Source organism: Lissotriton vulgaris, chromosome 5 (assembly GCF_964263255.1).
Source record: "Lissotriton vulgaris chromosome 5, aLisVul1.2, whole genome shotgun sequence".
Classification (NCBI taxonomy): Eukaryota; Metazoa; Chordata; class Amphibia; order Caudata; family Salamandridae; genus Lissotriton; species Lissotriton vulgaris.
The window spans coordinates 882,334,798-882,353,972 of NC_141693.1; the positions used below are offsets into that span (position 1 = coordinate 882,334,798).

General features: G+C 46.1%; 1 protein-coding gene across 2 annotated transcripts in view; it reads left to right on the forward strand.

The window, feature by feature from the left end:
• Positions 1-19,175, forward strand: part of TNKS2 (tankyrase 2) — a 691,336-nt gene that overhangs the window by 124,661 nt on the left and 547,500 nt on the right. For both annotated transcript variants that reach the window (XM_086922459.1, XM_086922461.1), the window contains exons 10-11: positions 11,302-11,393; positions 11,491-11,569. In XM_086922459.1, the coding sequence (XP_086778585.1) occupies positions 11,302-11,393; positions 11,491-11,569 (171 nt within the window). The remainder of the gene's footprint in view (positions 1-11,301; positions 11,394-11,490; positions 11,570-19,175) is intronic.

The window sequence follows — 19,175 nt, forward strand, 5'->3', positions numbered from 1 at the left end:
CAAGGTGAGTGGGGAGTTCGGCTAGTCCCCAGTATGACAGGGATGCAGGAGGCCGGGGGATGCTGGATATTTGTGGGTGAGCGGTGAGGGTAGGATTTGCAGAGGTCAATGATCTCCATGGGGGAGAGGGGGCAGGAGGTGCGGAGAGGTCTGTGTGTGTGGTAGTGTAGAGGAGTCGTGCAAAACGGTTTGGGGGTAGCGGGATTAATATGATTAAGCAAGCTATTGCCCAGAGTTGCAGAGTGGGACCCATGATTAGAATAGGCACCGAGGTTGAGAATGAGCAGGTCTGAGGAAATTGAGCCCAAGACCCGCCGAGGCGGAAATTGAACCCTGGTCCCGGGCCAGACTTCTGCATCAGGGTCTGCCACTCTAACCATTGAGCCACACTTCTCCACATACAACAGTGGGCCTGATTCACAGAACTACCTTAAAACAAAATTCTAAACTTACTACTTTTGGTATTCACCGAAGGCATTTAGTAGTAGTAAATTTAGGATATTGTCTTAAGACAAACTTAAGACAGACTTAAGACATACTTTTGGCACTGTTGGAGCTCTGTGCAACAATGTTTGTTGGTGCCACCCACAATTACTACTTCTGCCACGGATTCCCTCACTACCACCCTTTAGCAGTGCCCCTTAAGTCTCCATCACCACACTCGCACTCACGTCAAGCTATTCTGGCTGATAGCCAGAAACCGGTCCTAGGATGCTTGATTTTGGTCCAAGGAAGACATGGCTTGGCAGTTCGGGCTGGACTGTTCCCATGAGGCACAGGATCAAGACTGATTTGCATATGGTCATGTCTGAACTGGGGCGGCGTGGTGAGCAAAATAATGATGGATTAAACCCAGATCTGTGACTGGGGTTGAATGTTTTGCCAATGTGCAACATTCCGTCCATCATCTTGTGTGTTTTACAGTAAAAATCCACCCATAAAGGCTTTTTGGCCTCAATATATGTATTTCATGATTTTTAAAAAATGAGACCAATTGCCTTTATTGTAAGTTTCATAAAAAACAGGACTGAACTATGGCATCTGGCATAACTTTTTCCAATGAACCAGCTAGGCCTAAAGCCTTTAACATTGACTTGTCATCATAACAAACTCAGACCTACTGTATTGAGCATAGGCTTTCCCACAAGACCACCATCTGGTGCACAGTAATACAAGTGCAAATATGTACAAGATTACAGTTATCAAATCATAAAAAACACCTTACATGGCTTTAAAAGGATTATCACATTGCAAATCTTCTATTACACACAGTTAGTTAAAATAGACCAGTAACACCAAAACCTTTGCCTATAATCAATCAATCAGAGTACTTGTAAAGCGCGCTACTTACCCATGAGGGTCTCAAGGCGCTGAGGGGAGGGGGGGTTGCTGCTGCTGCTCGAAGAGCCAGGTCTTGAGGAGTCTTCTGAAGGCGAGTAGGCCTTGGGTCTGCCGTACGTAGGTAGGGAGGGTGTTCCAGGTCTTGGCGGCGAGGTAGGAGAAGGATCTGCTGCTGGAAGTAGTTTGTTGGGGACAGCGCGAGGGCGAGGCTGGTCCGGCGTTGTGGTGTGCTTTGTGTGCGTGGGTGAGGAGCTTGAAGGTGATCCTCTTGTCGACGGGGAGCCAGTGTAGGTCTCTCAGGTGGGGGGTGATGTGGCTGCGGCGGGGGACGTTGACTATCAGTCGGGCGGAGGCGTTTTGGATGCGTTGTAGTCGTCGTAGGTGTTTGGCTGGGATTCCTGCGTAGAGTGCGTTGCCGTAGTCCAGTCTGCTGCTGACGAGGGCCTGTGTCACCGTTCTACTTGTTTCGGTAGGGATCCACTTGTAGATCCTGCGGAGCATGCAGTGGGTGTTGTAGCAGGAGGAGGAGACGGCGTTGACATGCTTAGACATGGAGAGGGAGGAGTCGAGGATGAAACCTAGGTTGCGTGCATGGTCGGTGGGTGTCGGTGCTGTTCCCAGTGTGGTCGGCTGAGGGGTGGGGGGGTCCGAGGATGAGGACCTCCGTCTTGTCCGAGTTCTGCTTCAGACGGCTGCTCCTCATCCAGTCGGCGACAGGCTTCATTCCCCCATGGAGGTTGGTTTTGGCGGTGTTTGGGTTTTTGGTGAGGGAGGGGATGAGCTGGGTGTCGACTGTGTAGGAAATGATGTTGAGGTCGTGATGGCGGGCCACTTGTGCGAGGGGGGCCATATAGATGTTGAACAGCATCGGGCTGAGGGATGAGCCCTGGGGGACGCCGCAGATGATGTATGTGGCTTCGGATCGGAAGGGTGGGAGGCGGACGCTCTGGGTTCTGCCGGAGAGGAAGGACGTGGTCCAGTCAAGGGCCTTCTCTTGGATTCCGGCTTCTAGGAGGCGTGTCTTTAGAGTGTGATGGCAGACCGTGTCGAAGGCGGCTGACAGGTCCAGGAGGATGAGGGCTGATGTTTTGCCGTTGTCTAGTTGGCACCTGATGTCATCTGTGGCGGCGATGAGGGCTGTCTCGGTGCTGTGGTTTCGTCTGAATCCGGACTGAGACGGGTCCAAGATGTTGTTGTCTTCGAGGTGGCGGGCCAATTGCATGTTGACTATTTTCTCGATGACCTTCGCACCTTCGCAGGGAACCGGAGCAGGGAGATGGACCGGAAGTTCTTGAGGTCCTTGGGGTCTGCCTTGGGCTTCTTGAGGAGGACGTTGATTTCGGCGTGCTTCCAGCTTTCCGGGAATGTCGCTGTTTCGAAGCAGATGTTGATGACCTTTCGTAGTTTGGGTGCGATGGCTGCGTCTGCTTTGTTGAATATGTGGTGTGGGCACGGGTCTGACTGAGATCTTGAGTGGATGGAGTTCATGACCTTGCTTGTCTCGTCGACGTTGGACCAGGAGGTCAGGCGGTTGGCGCTTGTTGTGTTCACAGGGGAGGTGGAGTCTGGCGTTGTCGGGCGGTCGTGGTGTTGAAGCTGTTGTGGATGTTAGCGATCTTGGGGAGGAAGAAGATGGCTAGTGAGTCGCACAGTTCTTGTGAGGGCGGGATGTCGTTGGTGTTGGCGCTGGGGTTGGAGAGTTCCTTTACGATGCTGAAGAGCTCTTTGCTGTCGTGTGCGTTGTTATCCAGGTGGTCTTTGAAGGAGGATCTCTTGGCTAATCTGATGAGGTGGTGATGTCTGCGGGGTGGCGTCCTTGTGGACTGCGTGGTAGTCCGGTGTGCATTTGTGGAGCCATATCTTCTCCAGTTTCCGGCATGCGCGTTTGGAGGTCTGGAGTTCGTCGGTGAACCAGGTGGCTCTCTTGCTGGTGTGGCTGTTGGAGGGTCTCTTGAGCGGAGCGAGGGGGATGGCGCAGTCGTCGATCGACTGTCTGAGGTTGCGGGCTGCGGCGTCTGGGTTGGTGGGGTCGGTGGGTGGGATCTGGGTGAGGGTGGTGATCAGCTGGTCTTCGGTGATTTTGATCCAGCAGCGGCGAGGCAACTGTTGGGTGCGGTGGTGCATGGTTGGTTTCTTGAAGGTGAAATGGATTAGGCGGTGGTCAGTCCAGTGCAGTTCGGTGGTGTGGTCGAAGGCGACGTGTGTGCCTGTGGAGAAGACGGGGTCCAGCGTGTGGCCTGCGGCGTGGGTGGGTGCGGTGACAAGTTGTCTGAGGCCGATGTTGGCGAGGTTGTCGATCAGGGTGGCGGAGTTGGCGTTATTGTTCTCGAGGTGGAAGTTCAGGTCCCCGAGGAGGATGTATTCCGTGGAGGCGAGGGCGTGGGTGCTGGCGAGGTCAGCGATGGAGTTGCTGAACTGAGCCCGGGGTCCGGGGGTCTGTAGATGAGTGTTCCTCTGAGGGAGGTGTTTGGGTTGGTGTGGATCTGGAAGTGCAGGTTGGTGTTGAGGGTGTCGTCTGCGTGGGTGGCGACCTTGAGGGTGGACTTGTGGACGATGGCTATTCCTCCTCATATTCCGTTGGCGCGATCCCTGCGGGTGATTTTGTAGCCGTCCGGGATGGCTATGGCGATGTCAGGCACCGAGAAGTCGTTCCACCAGATCTCGGTCAAGAAGGCAACGTCTGGGGTGGAGGTCTCGCGCAGGTCCCAGAGCTCGACGGCGTGTTTGCGTGCAGAGCGGGTGTTTGAGTATGCAGCGGAGGTGGTTGGGTCCGGTCCTTGGTGGTTTGGTGGCTCTGTCGCAGGTGAAGCTGCAGGTGCGGCAGGAGAAAGGTCCGTGGGTGCGTTTTGGGGCGGTCTGGAAGCAGCTGCGGTCTCGGCCGGCGTTGAGTGTGTGGAGGGTGCTGGCGTCGTATCAGAGTCTGGGTGTAGTGGCGTTCGCGGGGGCCAGGGGTTCTGGCGCTGGGCGCAGTCCAGGCGCGGACGGGCGCAGATGGGCTTTCTTTCAGAGTGCCAGCGGCGCGGCCGCGCAGCGTCCAGCATATATGGGGAGGTGGGAGGTAGGAGCAGCTGGGAGGCGGGAGAAGCGAGTGGGCAGGGGGCGGGCCGCAGGGTGTACAGCGGTGGGGAGAACGAGTGTCACAGAAAGAAAAGAGGGGGAAACAGTGGCACAGCACAGAGAAAACAGGGCACAAAGGAGGGGGAAAAACAAGTGGCACAAAAAGAAAAAAACGGGGCACAAAGGAGGGGAAAAACGAGTGACAGAAAGAAAAACGGGGCAGAAAGAGGGGGAAACAGTGGCACAGAGCAGAGAAAACAGGGCACAGCGAGGGGGAAATACGAGTGACACAGAAAGAAAAAAAAACGAATGGGCCCAGCGAGTCTTTAGCAGCGGCAGCAGGGGCAGGGGCACACAGGCGGAGCTGCGTGGTAATCTTTAAGATTTCATTTAACAAAATATTTGGCTAGCGGGTGTGGCTACAGAGTATTAGCAATTCACCAATAAAAGTCTATGTTGCCTTTTTTAACACATGCTTGTCACAATAAGTCCTCAGAAATCTGACTTAACTTTTACCAAATGAACAAAGAAGGCCACTGGTTTTTGCATTGGTTTGACACCATAGCCAGCACAGGCCTTTGAAGTGCACATGCGCTAGCAACCATCATGCTTACAGTTATACAATTACAAATACATTCAACATTGCAGTTGGCAAAAAACATTTACAACTCCTCTGTAAAGGCTCAAACCAGATTTTCACAATGAAACTCCTCTACCTCCAGGGTTTGTGACAGGTCATGACCATCAAACACCCTTTTTTTACTATCATAATAGAAGATTTCCTGTAACAAAATACCTGTCTTCGGCCTGTAAAGCATGCATGAGAACCATCCACTGTTAATTAAAGGCCCAGTGTCTTTAACAAATTCTTTTCACAATAACTAAACCAAGCCTACTTCTTTTGTCAACTTTTTTTTATAAGCCGATCAGATTTATGCTTCAGACATAACTTTATCAGTGAACCTATCGGATCTGTACCCTTTATCATTGCTTTACCATACCCAAATCTGGCCTAGTGTATTGAGCTTAAGGTTTCTAACAAGGTTCCTATCAGGCATACCTTCATAAAATTCGAAGTGTAAACAAGATTATTTTTGGCAAACATAATACGCAATCTCGAATTTGGGCTTAACGAGGATTATCACAGTGCAGATCTGTCAGGATGGGTAACCAATGCTAAAATCCTTGCCTACTACACTAAACTGTGAGATTTCATTTAACAAAATACCTCAACAGATTTTAATAATGTATTAATCCACCCTTCAATGCCATTACCTTTTAACATTTAGTTTTCAAAATAAATAAACCAGACCCGCTGACTTGGTTTTAACTTTTTGTAAAAAAACAGATTAACTTATAGCTTTGGCCATTGGCTTGCCATCATAACCAAACATGCTGTACTGTATTGAGCATAAGCTTTACCACATGGTAACCAGAGAAGTACAAACGCCATAGTTTTCTAGGAGAAGATTTTGAATAGAATCGGAGAGGCATTTTTGTGGCGTTTACAGGCAAGGTCCCTTCTTTTCAATGCAATGTGTGTGCATGAAATGAAAAACAAAATGGCTTTGGTTGATAAACGTCCTGGCTTGATCAGCTGGTTAAACAAATGCTCACAGCTGGTTGGCGGGTCAGCACTCTGTATAGAGCTCACAGCTTTTGACTAATCAAAACATGTATTCTCATGACTCAGCAGCGGGGTGCAGCCACAGTGCATCTCTGTCCTGGAAGGTCTTTTTTTATCACATAAGATCTGGAGACAGCTGCGCTATCACACCAGACCCATTGAGGATGCTGTGTCAAAAATCCGGTATTAAGGGAACTGGGAACAAAGTGTTGGCATGTGCACTTTCCCTCTTCTTCTGACCTTGGCCAACATGTTGGTTTATCTGCAGTAAAGCTGATAAAGGAAATGCCATAATTTTGTGGGCGTAAAGCATAGAACATGTGGTGCAAAGAGGGTTCTTTAAATCGTGTCACACTTTATCCATTTACCTCCAATTGATGACTTTCGAAATGACTTCAATGTTTTTTTTCCAGCCAGATTTATTTAATGCCTGCACTAAGATGTGGCTACCAGGCAAAAGAATTTAAGGGAAGCCGGAATGTGCCTTTGCGTTTCATCCTCAAAATGACTTTGTATAAAGACAATTGTTAAGCAAAAATGAAATCCCATCACCTTTATCCTTGCTGCAACCCTTTTAGCTCATCCCTGTCATATCGATGGTTAAGAAGTCAAATGCACAACATTGTTTGTAATTGGTATGTCCGCTTTGCCCTCTTTGGTCTCTGTGTTTGAATGCGTGGGGCAAGGCAAGTTAATCTCTCCTTACAGTAATGTTACTTAAATACGTCTTGTGGCTCCTTTTAGCAACTATAAAGGGACAAAAAATCCAAACAAACTGGCACGGTTGCTCGAAGTTAAAAGCTTACCATTGAAACATGCTGCCATCTAAAGATCACAAGTTTGAATCCCTGTAAGACCCTACTTTCTTTTGAGTTAAATAGAATCTCAATTTATATCTGGGCTAGTCGGTATTTAGGAGCTGTATCTCCAAATCAATCTGGGACCAAAAAATATGGGTTCTCAATTAGTAAGTCTGCATATTGTGCGAGTCCATTATATCTTAATGTTACTCTGAAGTGAAATAGGCTAAATATAATGGTTCTAGGGTAGGGGCGTTAAGAATCTCCCCACCCTTCAATCTGCGCCCCCATAGTAACTTGAGCGAGGTGAATGCCACAGGCTAGATCTGTGTGACATAAAACATTCAAATTATTGTTTATGCCTCAATTGATTTTGATAGGAAATACCGATGTCCAAATAAAAGCTCATGAATACCACTAAAAGAGGATAGTAAGATTCAACAGAAGGTGGGAAATTGATGGAAAGAACACAAAAGTGTGGTAGGGGCAGATAGATGATGAGCAGAGGGAAAGATGGCTTGATGGAAGAGCGAAGAGAGGGAAGACTAGATGGATGGAAGAAAGGAGGGCAACAACATGCAAAGTTATGGAAGGTTAAATTAAGGGGTAAAGTGCATTTTTTCGCCACATCAGAATTTCTCCCAGGGGACCAAGTTCCTAAATAAATGCCTGGCCTGCTTGCCTCATTTGCTCTCAGAGAGTTGTTGGGCATATTGTTCATAGTTGGGGGGTGGGGGTTAATTATTCTGGCTATTCCGTTGGTCTCTGGTATTCACCATTAAGGTTTCTGTGATGCTATACAGATAACCATTCTTATTTCAAATTTCATTGAAGTGATAGCCCAAAAATCTTTGTCCGGAACAATTCCACTGATTTCATGCAGAAGGCTTAAAATTCCCTCCTTGATTTTGGCTTTGTAAGTTTAGTGACTTTCAATTGCTGATAGTGAAGCTTGGGCTTAGGGAGACTAGGTTTCTATGATACAAACTCTGTAACTTCCAACTGATGCACTCTCATCTCGCCATCAATGACTCAATCTTACACACCCTTGAATTCTTTCTATACCTGCACAAAGTAAGTATTCATGTCCGGATTGTCTTTCTTGGCTCTCAGTGCCTTCATGATCCTTTCCATGCCTCGGTTTGGATCTACTTTTTCTTTGGCGGTTGAGTGATAGTTCTTCAATGCTCTTTATAGGCTCTGTTTTTTCTTATCTTTGTCCTTTGTGTATGCCACACCTCGTTAAAAAATTTTTTATGTTCAATGCGGCATGCTCAAAATAATGACCTTTGGGTGTGCTCTGAAAAGCTGGTGCTGATCATATTTAAGATTAGAAGAATACCACAGTAGAATAGTGACTAGTCTCCTGCCTCTGAGAAAGGCAGGAGATATACCAACTCACTGTTGGGGTTTTTCTCGGCCCTTAGGAACCCTTGGGATATTAGAGTCTACTTTTCCTTGGACACGGACTGCCAGAGATTGATGGGCATAGAGTGAAGTTGCTCCATTTAATAGTACAAATACATCTTTTGCTACAAGATGTGATTCAGTTTGATGCCCAGTGAGCTTAAAGTGTGTTATGCCCTTTGGTAAACAACAGACTTTTGTTATGGTAACTGTTAGTAAGCTTAATCTGTTGTACATGATATGAGATGTTGTGTGCCCTGGGAGTACTGCTCCAAGATGGCTGCTGTAGTCCTTGTGAATTCAGTAAATGACAGAGTTCTACAGAGTATTGTGCATTTAATTTGGATACCTAGTCAGACCCTGCAGATTATGGTCTCTGCCCTTAGAGAGGAAGGCAAGGCAAACATAAACTCGTGTTCTTTGAGCATATAATCCTATGCCTGGAGAGTTATCAGTGGCATAAGCAAGCTCTGGGGAAGAGAAATGATGCTGGAACTCAGAAAGTCCTTTGATGCTTCACGGACTTTAGTGTCCAAAGGCATACCTTCCACTAAGAATATATTGTTGTAGAAGGCAAGTTTCTACCATGGATGAAGAGTTAAGACCGCGTTTGTGTGGCGATGATGGGACTGTGGCTGCCAGTCTAGAGCACTCCTAACAAAAGCAGACTGGCTTTGTTCATCCAGGAATTGCTACTGATTCCTTGATGCTTGAACTCTTGAGGACTCCCTTTTCTGATTAGTGACATATACGGCTAGCGAAACAGGGTGGTGAAAAAAGCAGGAGTCTTAGTTGGGGGGAAGATCGTGTGCCAGTTTTGTCAGGTGAGTCAGTAGCATGCCAGCCACTCTGCTGTTTTGCACTATATCCATACCTCAGCCCATTTCTTACTTTGTTTTTAGCTAACTTGTCTGAGGTGGGAATTCTGCAGTGGGCAGTTGTCTCTTAACTTCTAAGTAGCAGCGCATCCTCAAGATGGGGATTTATTCAAATGATCCTTTTGCAAATTTATTTGCTTGTTCCAAACATAAGTAGTCATTTTTAGGAGCATGATGTTGAAGTCCTAAATATCAGCAATTTTTGTGAACCTTTTCACACAAAATGATTTGTTTGCCATCTGTTTATAGTAAGATACTGATATTTTCTGAAGTGTCTAGTGCATATCTGTTTGAAATGTTCAACATTTGGAAGTGTTACCTTGATGAGCCTAGCAAAGCTGTTCTCTTTCCCTGACTCTCTCTACCTAATTATTTAATTATGAGGCGGGTTAGTCTGCTCTGTGTGCTTCCGAAAGAGAAATATAAAATGTTATATGGGTACATTCTGAAAAAAGTGCACAGGTTTTTCAAGATAAGCGATTAGAAAACAAGGGCCATATGTATCAAGCCTTTTGCGATTCGTTAAGGCCGAAATTCGCAGAATTTCGGCCTTAGCGAATCGCAAACGGCCTTTTTACCGATTTTGAAATGTATTAAAAATTAGCAAAATAAGGAATCGCAAAAATTTGCGATTCCTTATTTTGCTTAAACATTTAAGGAATCGCAATTTTGCGATTCCTTAAATGCTATGTATGAACCTTTTCAGAATTGCAAATTCAGGTTTAGAAATCGCAAATTACCACCAACTTGTAGTTGGTGGTAATTTGCGATATCTTGTAAATATGCACAATTGTGCATTTGTGAGGGTGGCATATGACGCACACACATGCCCATTGGGCATGTATGTGCGCCATATGCACACACATGTAATTTTCAGGGGTGCAGCAGGGTGTCCTTGAGACACCCTTGAAATAATTCTCAAATTGCGATTAGCAAATTGCGAATTCGCAAATTGAGAATTATTCCACAGTCATTTCTATGGGCCTCCTGGCCCATAGAAATGAATGGGAAATTATTCCTTATTTGCGAATTCGCAAATAAGGAATAATTGGAAATCGCTAAAAAATAGCGATTTTCTACATACATACCATTTTGCAATTTCTAAATAGCGATTCCTTAAAAATCGCTGTTTAGAAATCGCAAATGGTGATGATGATACATATGGCCTCCAGCTTCTCGTGTGAATACTTGATATGTGCAGTGCTAATGCTGTCATGCCTTGACTAGATATTTTATATCTTATTTTAATCCCTTAAATTGCTTCCTATAATTATGTGAAATGGCAAACGCACAGTAATAGGTTAATTCCAAGTTATTTTCATCATCTGCACAGTCTTTAAGCATATCACTGTATTGTTTGAATATAGTTCCATGAAAGCTAGCTTTATTCGTATACATCTTTGCATTTATTTTCCCAGTCCTCCTGAAATTTAGAGAAGGTGTTGATTCCGATCTTCATGGGAGTATGTGAAAAACCTTCATTTGTTTACCATATATTAGCAAGGCAACAACATTGTCAGACTGTATTTTGTATTTTATAACCTACATCTATTCTGTAATTTGTCCATGCTAATGGTATTTAAAAAAATTGTAACCACGGCAAGCCCTTTTTGTTTAGATAAATAACTGAAAAAACTCTTCTAGAAAAACTCTTAAAACAATCCGCAATAGATTTATAAGAACATATGAAGTTAATGTAATGAGAGGCGCCCTTGCATCTTAAGTGGTTGAGACCCTTTTTCAAGCCTGAATACCCTTAAAATAGTACTTGGTAACCATTTGACAGACACAGGAAAAACGTAAGGGTGTCTTATGTAAGCGCAATTTGTTTTATTATGAAAAATCTTGAGCGCTGTGAAAACTGCTAAAGCACACTATATAGTGCTGCTACAGGACGATGTAAGACTACCTCACTTTGACCAATGGACTGATCCTGTTCATATAGGTGAAGAACTATCTCTGCGGTAAAGTACCATGTTATGAAATGTAAAGAATCACTTCCATTTTATGTATAAAAATTAGGACTCTGCAACATTTCTTGAAATTCTGTTTGCACTTTAAAGCTTGTGATGTTCATTTTTCCACTGTTGACTTTAAAATGCTAAATGGTTTGGTTGTTGATGCATGTTACTAGATTTGGGAGCACTGAAAAAGATATTGATGTTCATGCAACACAATTGTTTATTTCTAGCACTGTGCAGCTGCTTCACCGTGTTCCAAGAGAAAGCTTGTGTGTGAATTACTTTTACGAAAAGGAGCAAATGTTAACGAGCAGATGAAAGAGTAAGCCTTCTATTTTTTTAATGGTGTTCCCCAATTTTCTCCATTTTTCGAATGGGACCACAAAGTGCATATTAACGTTTCTTTCTGTTTATTCTAGTCTCCAGACTCCACTCCATGTAGCATCTGACAGCGCGCGTGATGATGTTGTGGACCTGCTTGTGAAGCATGAGGCTAAGGTATGAGTAGCCACAAGTACTTGAACAGTCTTCCTTTCAATAACCAACTGACGTGTGAAGGTTGGAGTGCTCACTTAGACTTACTCATCTAGATGGGCCAAAGGCAATGGCTTTCAGCCTGGGGTACAGTTTGAGACTATAGAATAGCAATGTGTGTCAGAAAGGCTAGTGACATACAAGGCAGTAATAAAGTTGGTCTTGAGGAAATGCTTTTGATGCAATATGTTTTATAGAATGAGGTCTGTTTGGTCATCGTTTTCTCAAAAACATGTTAAGAACATACATATTAAAAGCAGTTGTTTTCATAGTGTTTACCTTATTCTGCTGTAAAAGGTCAAGAGTTTTGTTTTTTTAAGTGTTACAAATCTTGCTCACTTGGTTGAAACTGTTTACCCAGTGTTGAGTTGAAAGACCTCATGCAGTTTTCACTGTGTTGTGTACCCTGAAAACTTGAATTAAAGCTAAATACAAAGGTTTAAGAACCTGTGAAAATAAAATAATTTCCAGTTAAACTTTTCTCAATCTTTAGGGTTGATCTACAGATACAAGAACTGTTCCTTAAAGCAAACTTATACAAACTTCAACATTCTGTTCCCCAGGCATTCCGATTTAATCTTCTCTGCTTTAGAAGTTTATTAAAGCGAGTGTGAATGTTAGAAATGGGGGTCTCTAGTTGGCAAGGGCTTGCACCTTTGTCCAAGTAAGGACCCTTCTTCTTAGTCGGGGAAAGGGAGTTACACTCCTAAAATAACCCCTGCTCACCCCCTTTATAACTTGGCACGAGCAGGCAGGCTTATCTCAGAGGCAGTGTGTAAAGCATTTGTACATAACCAACAGTAATACAGTGTAAGCGCTACAAAAGGGCATCACACCAGTTTAGAAAAATATCCATTATTTTATATACTTAAAACAATTCTAAAACGATAAAAATCCACAATACAGTACTTAAAAATCTTCACTTATCCCAATAACGTTGAAAAATAGTTCCTTGATGCCGATAGTTCCATCCGGGGCTATCACGGCGTCGTGAGCAAACTGTTCTGGCTGACCGCGGCGTTGCGGACCAGCTACGTTGTCTGGAAGACCCTCAAACAGTACCTTTCAGAAATACAGGGCATTGATGACCTCTCGCTGAGCTTCCGAAAACACAGCATCCGGAGGCGTCAGTTCCGGAGGACGGTGCAGGAGTCCTTGGGGCCCTCTAAGTCACACGCGTTGCAGATCGAACTGCTCTCTGGTGAAGTCAGCAGCGCTGGCATCCGCAGGCGTTCGGTGCTGCAGTGTGAAGTGCAGCGGTGCGGTGTGCGGTGCCCTCAGGTTGCAGTGCAAGCAGCGGCTTAGTGGCGGCATCAGATGGCGTAGTCGATGAGACCAGGGACGCAGTGTGCCATGAAGGCCGTGCTTGTCACGGTGCTGGCAGGTCACGGTGCAAGCAGCGTCGTCGTCGTTGCTGAATCGCTGTTGTCGGCTGACGAACTGGAGTCGATGGCACCGGTGTCAGTAGGCCAAGGCTGCGATGCTGGATGAGGGCGGTGCCGTGTAACTACGAGCGGTGCCCTCGAACCACGGTGCAAGCATTGGCGCAGAGTCCGGCGTGGAGCGGCGTCGTCTGGGATACCACGGCGTCGTCGTGAAGCTAGGCAGTGCGGAGTGCGGTGCCCACAGGTCACGGTGCGTGCAGCGGCTCGGTGGTGGCTGTGAGAAGTTGGCCTGGCATATGATGTCCACTATCCTAGTGGGCACCTTGCACCAGTCCAAACAACCCTTATTGATGGTAGGTTTAAAGTCAACCTTATAGAAAGCTATCATAGTAGTAGCTGTGGAGAGCAGCCTTCAGGCTAAGACTTGGAGGCGAGTTAAGCAAGTTTTTTTACCAGTCTATAATCTCTTGAATGATCAAATGAAAGCACACCACACAAGGTATATATCAAATATATATATATGTATTTATTCTAAACACAACCCCTCTGGACTCTTTATGAGGTCAGAGGTAAAAGTACAATACAAGAAACTTAATTAGCATACGATAAGTTGCACAGTATACGTTATGTCCTAGGGGCCTCACAAACCATATACTAAAATAGTGGTATAAGAACCACATGAGCGTTAGAAAGCAGGCCCAGGGCCTGTAGAACTGCTGGGGCAACCAGGAACCACCCAAGGTAGGTACGCAGGAGACCCATGGGGGACGCGTGCAGTGTCTAAACGCAGCCGCAAATCACCATTGACTTTCTATGGAGAACAAGCAAGTTACAATTTTAAAGAATAAAGACACTTGGAGGTGAACTACGATGGAACCCTTTTAGACTAGGACACTACGAGAGTCAAGACCCACGGGAGCACCGGAGTACTCGTGTTACCTCACCCAGGAAAGCCTGGTGCATAGGTGTCTTTTGGTGTCGGGTTTCGTCGTCGATTCCAATGGAGAGCTGCGAAGAAATTCTGCAGGCGGCCAGAGGAAAAGTGTCCGGGTGGATCCAAGGGTGGATCGGAGATGTTAAGAACCTGAAAGCCGAGGGGACAGAGTCTGGGTCACTAGCCAGTGACCAGGATGGCGACAGGAAGATGCCAGCCGAAGTCTGGTGATTTCAGGTGAAAGAGGTGAAGCTTGACTCTTCAGCCATGATGACCAGGAGGTGTCAACGACGACCAGGAGCTGGATTTGAGCTGTCCCACGAAGGATGTCGAGTGCTGCAGCGTCGGAATCCGGATTGGACCCAATAAGGCTTGGCAACGGCAACCCATGCAAGATGACAAGATTGACTTTGGTTGAGACCAGCAAGGTCTTGAGGGACTCCTCCTTTGGAGGAGATTCAGAGCATCTCTGGAGCAACCAGGAAAGCTCAAGAAACAAAGGATTGGCCTTCGTTGGGGCTCACTAGCCAACAGACTAGGAACCGCGAAGGAGCCTCGAGCTGCGGTGAAGAAAGGAGACTCGCGGGTCACTCTTGGAGTGCTGGCCTCTGTACTTCGGTGCAAAAGGTGCTCGGGGCAGGGGCTTCAACTACCCCAATGCACAACTTCGGGTCCCTCGGGAAGTAGGTGCAGTTGCAAACATGCAGGATGTCCAGGAGTTCCAGTCCCACGTCTCTCGTGTCAGCTACAGGTCTCGGCTCTGCTGGGAACTCGTGTCCGCTTCAGAGATGTCTGGTAGTCCGTGTCCTGTGTCGCAGATTTTTCGGGATCTGGCGAGAGCCTCAAATGCAAACCGGCAAAGATGTTTCTTTGGTGCCTGTTTGAACAGGGAGGTCACTCCTTGACCACAAGGGAGATTCTTCAGTCTTTCCGTCAGAATGAAATGTTGAAGGTCCAGGATTTCTTCTCCAGAGTTTCGTCCAGGGTAATTTAAAGTCCCAGGGACTGGTTTTCTATACTTATAGGGTCCCACCTATGGGAGGACCTAGGGAGGGGGTGGTTACAGCCCTTCCCCTTTGTCCAGTTTCGCGCCAGGGCTGGGGCAGAGTGCCCCAACAACCGGTTTGAACTGGGAAATGCATGGAGCACCTTGTGTGCCCCAGGCAGTGTCTGAAAAGCATTCACTGACTGCAACCCACCTTGCCCCAATACACTAAAGCCTGTCTGGGGAGGTGCTAGCACCGTCCTGGACAGGAAACCTATTGTCCAGGCCTCCCCTGCCGGAGTTGTCGTCCAGCAGCAGGAGGGCAGACTTGTCTGTGGCAGCAGCATCATCCATTTTGTGATGTGGGGCTCTGTTTAACTTTAACCGGGTATACCAGTGTGTACATGTCTTTTCCCTCTAGAAGGGTGGAATGCTACCCCCGCTGCCAGAACTGGCGGGAGGGGGGGGGGGGTAGTACTCCAAAGTGTTTGACACCAAACACGACATGTTTTGATAAAGCCTAACCAAAGTTAGCATTAACCTTGAGGATTATAATGCACTTAAGAGTATATGGTATGGCTATATCATAGAACAGCTATAAGGATATATTCCGAAAGCTGCAGAGGGGCTCAGCTCGTGCTAGGGCACCCTCTCACACAAAACCAAGCACTCTGCCATCAGGATTGTCAAGGCCTGCCATAGGAGTGACTTATAGGTTAATAGGTGTCTATATGTAAAGGTTGATATAGGTATACTATATCTAAGTATACATGCTTCAGCCCCTGGTAGGCCTCTGGGGTACCTATGCCCTGGGTACCTAAGGTACCATATACAAAGGTGACCCAGTAGCCATTCTGTTATGTACCAAAAGTACCTGGAATCCATTTTATAGATGCAGCAGATCGACTGGGGCATTGAATAGCAGGAGCCCAGTCCAACTAAGTCGAAAACCAGCAAAACGCCAGGCAAAAAGTGGGGGTAACCATATAGTCAGATTCCACCTTCCTACAGCGGCGTCAGCAGGCGTCGTTGGTGAGCCAGGGTCGCGGTGCGGCATTGCGGCGGTCCCCTCTGCGATGCCTTCAGGACACGGAGTCGGCAGCGGCATCTTAGACGGGGTCGAGCTTGAAGTCTTTGCTGTTCCTGAGACTTTTTTAACAGTGGGCAACCTCTACCTCAAGCCCTTGGAGAAACTCACAAAAGTAGATTGCAGAAAGTTAAGTTCAGTCCAGTCCTTTCACTGCCCAAGACAGAAGCAGCCACTGCAGGTCCACACAGCAAAGCACACATGAAAGTGGTAGTACCTCCTCACAGCTTCTCCGGCTCTTATTCTTGGCAGTGTTCTTGATCCCAAAAGAGTTCTAAAATCTTGGGGTCTGGGGCCCAATATTTATACCAGCAATTCCTTTGTTCTCTGAAGGCAGAGGGTCCTGTACCTAGTCCAAACCAGTTCTGGTCTGTCTTTTAGAACTTTGTTTAATAGACTCCTGCTTTTGCTTTGACAGTGTAGGCCACGGACATCAGACGCACCACAGGAGGTGGAACCAGCATCTTGGGAGGCAGGCACAGCCCTATTCAGACCCAGAGTCTACTCCTCCCACCCATCTATGTGCAGATAGGGTGAGTCAGCACAGGGCTGAGTAGACCTGTCTCCTGGAATTCCCCAGCCCCTGTCACTCAAACTCCAGACAAGGAATACACAACCTAGCAAAGGCAGGCTTGGATGGTTCGGCAAGAAAATACCTACTTTCTAAAAGTTGTATTTTCAAACACAGAATGTTAAAACCAACTTTACAAAAATATGTATTTTATCATTCTTACTAAACTCTAATTTCTACCATGTTCCCAGAGTCAGTTAGGATTATTGGATGTTATAATCAAAATGCCCACTCTGGCCTATGTGGAACAGGTAGCCTTGCAATAGTGAAAAGCGAAGCAGGCTGTAATTCACTATCAGGACATGCCAAACACCCTAGGACAGAGGTCTTCAAACTTTTGTAGGTTGAGCCCCCCCTCAGCTGAATTTTTTTAGATATTGGGGGGCCACGCGCACATTCCGGGCATATCTAGCAAATAATGTTCAATAAAAGAAGAGTGTTTAGTAATCTGCAGGTTTGTCAGTGGGTGTGGTGAAATGAGAGGCTTATTACACAGCTCAAAACACCACTTTCCAAGATAAAATGTGCACATATTGTTTTTACTAGGATGCTGTGTTTTACACATGACATGGATTGATAATAGCACCACCAACATAAATGTGACAGGTATGCCTGTTTTTCAGAGACGGTCAATCTGTGGATGGATTTTTGCTATTGCCATTCTCGGGTTGTGCTCCACATCCAGTCTTGAACGGTACTTAGTCTTTAATACCGCAAGTGCTGAGAACCCAATCTCACATAAATAGGACGAGCTGAAAGGCGAGAGATTTTTGATAGCAGTTTCTCCCAAAGCTGAATAATATGCAGACATATTTATCCAAGACAGGGACAGTAAGGGAGACAGTGTTGTCAGATGTTTCGAGCTCTCCCTAGCTCAGAGCTGGTACATGAGAAACAAATCTTCTCTAGAAATCATTAACAAACGTTTTAGGCAGCATTATAATGGGATAATTGCCCACCAACCAGTTATGGATCCGAAGACAGTTGAAAGTCCACAGAGAAGGTGCTGAACAAACACCTGATTGAGAATTCCTTAGTGGTACGATAAGTTGCTTGCCTGAAGCAGTGGGGGTTTGGGACACGTATGTTTAAAAAAATAGAACTAATACATTAACCACATCATTGCTACTGTATATTCCCGCTTTGTGCTGCCATTTGCAAAATCCCATTGTTTGTGACAAGGTCTACTCGTCATAAGCACAGCGCAGGTAACACCCATGACGAGTTGACCTTGTCACAAGCATCGAAGGGGTTAATGATATCTAGTTTACTTGAGAGTAATGTTGTCTGACAGACTTTGTGATGGCAGGGACATGTTATGGATTTTGAGTGCCTTGGGCCAAAACTATTTTGGGGGCCCTTGTTCAGTACAGCTTTGCGTTTAAATGATTTACTTTCAGCTCTGTCATACCCTATTTAGCCAGGCCACTAACGGTGCACAGGCACTGTAGTCGAAATTCTAAAAGCGTTTACATCTAATATTCAGAGATAGTGATGTGTTTTCACTGTTGTGACAAAGCAGCAGCACACTAATTTTACAGTGAATAATATCTGTGATATCCTCCAATTTCTCATATGTGAGGTCCCGCTTGGATACAACTTTTTTTATGGTTAACTTTTTTATGATTTTTGCATGAAACAAACACATTTCTCTGCAAATAGTAATAAACTCCCTCACATCATTTGCATTAAAAAGAAATTAAACAAAACGGTATTTGCAAGAATCTGTTTAGGAACAATTTTTTATTTTTTTATTTTTTTTGCTGAGTTTTATATAGCGCGAACTTGACCTGAACCGAATCGGGTATCAGAGTGCTTCACATAGCACCAGTTACGTTAGATGAGGATACACATTCATTTTTTTTTGTGAGGCACGGGGAGATTAAGTGACTTGCCCTGAATCACAGGATGTTTGGCGTTGTTCCAGAGACTCGAACCCAGATCCCCAGGTCCGAGGTCGAGCGCCCTTGCCGCCAGTCCATCAGGGCAAAAACAGAACTGTCTCTATCAGGTGGCCCCTGGAAGGCTGGATTGCAGTGCATTTAGATGTCTCCTTTTGTAATTCAGGCCGAAAACCTTAATGGGGCACCACCTGCCCATACTTGTGTACAGGGGTGAGTGAGGTGACCATATCAATTTGGGTGCGCATGTTAGTGCAGAGTGGGACGAATGAATGTATGGTTAGTGGTGGGCTTATTGGAGTGAGATTGCAGATTGAGCAGTGAGGGAGACAGGTGAATGAAGTGTATCAAGTGCAGGTTGAGTAGTGTGCTCGTGTGGCTGTAGGGTGAGGTACAGGGTGACCAGCACAAGTGCATTTTGAGTGCAGAGTGATCACTGTGAGTGGGGGGTAAGTGGGTGAATGGTGTGAGTCCATGGTGATCAGTGTGACTGCAAGGTGAGTGGGTGAATGGCGTGAGTGCATGGTGATCAGTGTGAGTGCATTGTGATCGCTGTGAGTGCAGAGTGATCACTGTGAGTGAAGGGTAAGTTGGTGAATGGTGTGAGTGCATCAGGATCAGTGTGAGTGCTGGGTGAGGGTGAAAGTTAAGGGCGAGAATGAGGAGTGAGTGGTCTGAATGCAGGGTGCATTACCAGACGGTGTGCA